This window comes from Monopterus albus, unplaced genomic scaffold (assembly GCF_001952655.1).
Source record: "Monopterus albus unplaced genomic scaffold, M_albus_1.0 scaffold47.1, whole genome shotgun sequence".
Classification (NCBI taxonomy): Eukaryota; Metazoa; Chordata; class Actinopteri; order Synbranchiformes; family Synbranchidae; genus Monopterus; species Monopterus albus.
In genome coordinates this window covers 203,014-205,744 of record NW_018127927.1, presented here as the reverse complement: position 1 = coordinate 205,744, position 2,731 = coordinate 203,014, and the positions used below count along the sequence as shown (strand labels likewise).

General features: G+C 40.4%; 1 protein-coding gene across 1 annotated transcript in view; it reads right to left on the bottom strand.

Moving 5' to 3' along the window:
• The window catches only part of dhrs11a (dehydrogenase/reductase 11a), a 20,267-nt gene that overhangs the window by 2,804 nt on the left and 14,732 nt on the right, over window positions 1-2,731 (bottom strand). Inside the window, exon 2 of the mRNA XM_020600596.1 lies at window positions 147-356. Within this exon, the coding sequence (XP_020456252.1) occupies window positions 147-356 (210 nt within the window). The remainder of the gene's footprint in view (window positions 1-146; window positions 357-2,731) is intronic.

Genomic DNA, 2,731 nt, shown 5'->3' with positions numbered 1-2,731 from the left:
ACTCTGCAAACATGAGACTTCCACTCACACTGGAAAACTATTTCAGCTCCTCCCTCGACTTCTCTATGCAAGGAGAGCAACCATAAAAATCAATGTGAGAAACTGTAAGGGGTAATTCTACTTATGTGTGAGTGTGTACCACATACGTCGATCATGTTCCTCCAGCCCTCAGTCTTTCCACTGAGCAGGGGCTCATTCTGGGCCAGTCCAGCATTGTTGATGCAAACGTCCACGCCCTTGTGCAGTGTTTTGATTGCTGAAAACATGGAGAGGATCTCCTCCTCATTGGACAGATCACACTTGTAAGGGATCAATGTGCCACTGTAGCCTGCACTCTGACATTCTGCTGCCAGCTTCTGAAAAACACAAGGCAGACTCAGTTTGATGACATGCACAACTGTTACAGGATAAAAAAAACACAAGATTTTAAATACTATCAGTGGCCAGAGACTGATTATCAGAACTTAGACTTTGTTAGGTGTGATCTAGAAATGATCAGCTTATTCAGCATTCACACTTGTTTTCCTCTTATTTATTATTCTGGTCATTAACTTCAGCATACTTTCAGCTAGAAAAACCATTCAACTTTTAAACAAGTCAGGAAAGTTCCAGCTATTCATCTTCAGCCTTTTGATATCTTTTACAATTTTTGAATTATCACAGTTCACATTTTATGGTGATTTTGGACATTTCTCAGCCTCTCCACTCATTTGCCTTTTTACAGTTTTTTTGCCGCCAGTTTTCTGCTCTTATTCTGCCAACCTTAAGCTTTCACACACAAATTATACACTAAAACATTAGAGAAAATTGTGAGAAATCAGAAAATACCCTTATTGTGATTGACCTTCTTGGCAGCATGTGTCCTGTTGAGCTAATTACTTACAACAGAAACATTAAAATTAACATGGTACCACACAAAGTCACAAACTAAGACATCCACAAAACACCCAAACAGTTAAAGCAACAGCATCACACAGTAACACACAGAGAGGTACATGTACACATTCTTTATTATATTCTTATTATATCTTTATTGTATTTCTTTTCACTTGCTGTTTTTAAAGGGCCTTTAGATTGTTACTTTTTATCTACTTTATATTTCACTTTGTATTGTCTGGCATTCATTGTGGACAGCAAAGTAAGAATTTCATTGTACAGGGAAACATGTTTCCTTACTGCGCACATGACAATAAACACTTTGATTTGACTTTGACTTGACAGTAACACACACACACACACACACACACAGTTGGTCTGCCTTCAAAATAAGAACCCTGAAGTATGCAGAAACAATTTCAATATAAACAGTTTAACAACTAAATGTCCAATTTCTTTCAATGCTCAGACCTTTGCTCCTTGTTACTGTCAGCTAGTTGCTTTGACAGTACACCTTCCACTGTTTCAGTGATCAGTTTAAGCTCATTTAAGCTTTTTTAGAATTTGGGCTCCCAAATTCAATTTTTCTGTTCATCTTCCATAATTAGTCAGCAATGGGTTTCAGCATTACTAGGGTAACTTTATTTCTACTTCTCACTTTGTATACCTTCCATGTCAGGTCTCAGGCACAGGAAGGACCCAAATATGCAGACACAGGCTGAGGAATAGTTCTAGCAGAATTTGAATATACAGGATACTGAACAAAAGACTAAGGGTATAACTTAGGGAGCTCAACCTCACAAAACATAAAGAATATTGACAAACCCTACAACAAAGTGTTCAGTCATGGAGCTAAACAAACAAACCCAAAGGCACAAACTGAAAATCCACAATGGAAGGTAAGTCCAAATCCAAGGACAAACAGTCCAGAGGTAGCTAAGGCAGGAAACAAAACAGGAATGGTATTCAGGAATAACACAAACAGGCTGGGTGTGGTGAGTGGAATGGACCAGCGTCTACCTTAGGCAAGTGAGCAGAGGTGTCAACAGGCTGATATAAAGGGGTTCTCAGTGGGTGACCATTCTTCTTGGGGTTCTTCTTGTTTAAACCCCAGGACAAACAGCTAGCTGGGTGAAATTCCTACTTTGCCATCCACATGAATGCCACAAAATACAAATGAAATATAAAGTAGATGAATAAGTAACACAAAATCTAAGGCACTTTAAGCAGTAAATGCAGAGATATCAATAAAAATATACAAGAATATAATAAGAGAATGTATGCTACATGGGAGCAGCATGTGCAGTAGTCAACAGTCAATGTGCAATTATGCATGTGCAAACGGAGAATGTAAACAGTACAGGTCGACAGTACATGATGTATCTCCTCCTGTCAGCTGTTTAGGAGTCTGATGGCGGAAGGAAAGAAAGAGTTTATCAGTCTAGAAGTCCTGCATTTCACACTTCTGAACCTCCGGCCAGAGGGTAGGGAGGTGAATAGTCCGCGCTGGGGGTGGGTGGGGTCTTTGAGGATGGAGGCAGTTTTCCTACGCACCCTGCGGTGGTAAATGCTCTGCAGAGAGGGCAGTGGAGTCCTGGTGATCTTCTCCACAGTCTTTACCACTCTCTGCAGGCGCTTGTGGTCCATAGCAGTAATTCTATGGTTTGTTAGCGTTGTCTCTCACCAGGTGAGAATAATTGTCTGGACTCAAGTAGCTAGACTCAAGGTACTAGGCATAATAATAAGGATAACCACCTTTATTGGCCAAGTATTTTACACACAAGAAACTTGTTTCCGGTACAGAACCGATGGCAGCCATCTGCGGCGCCAACTCAACCGATGGCTCTAACCATCG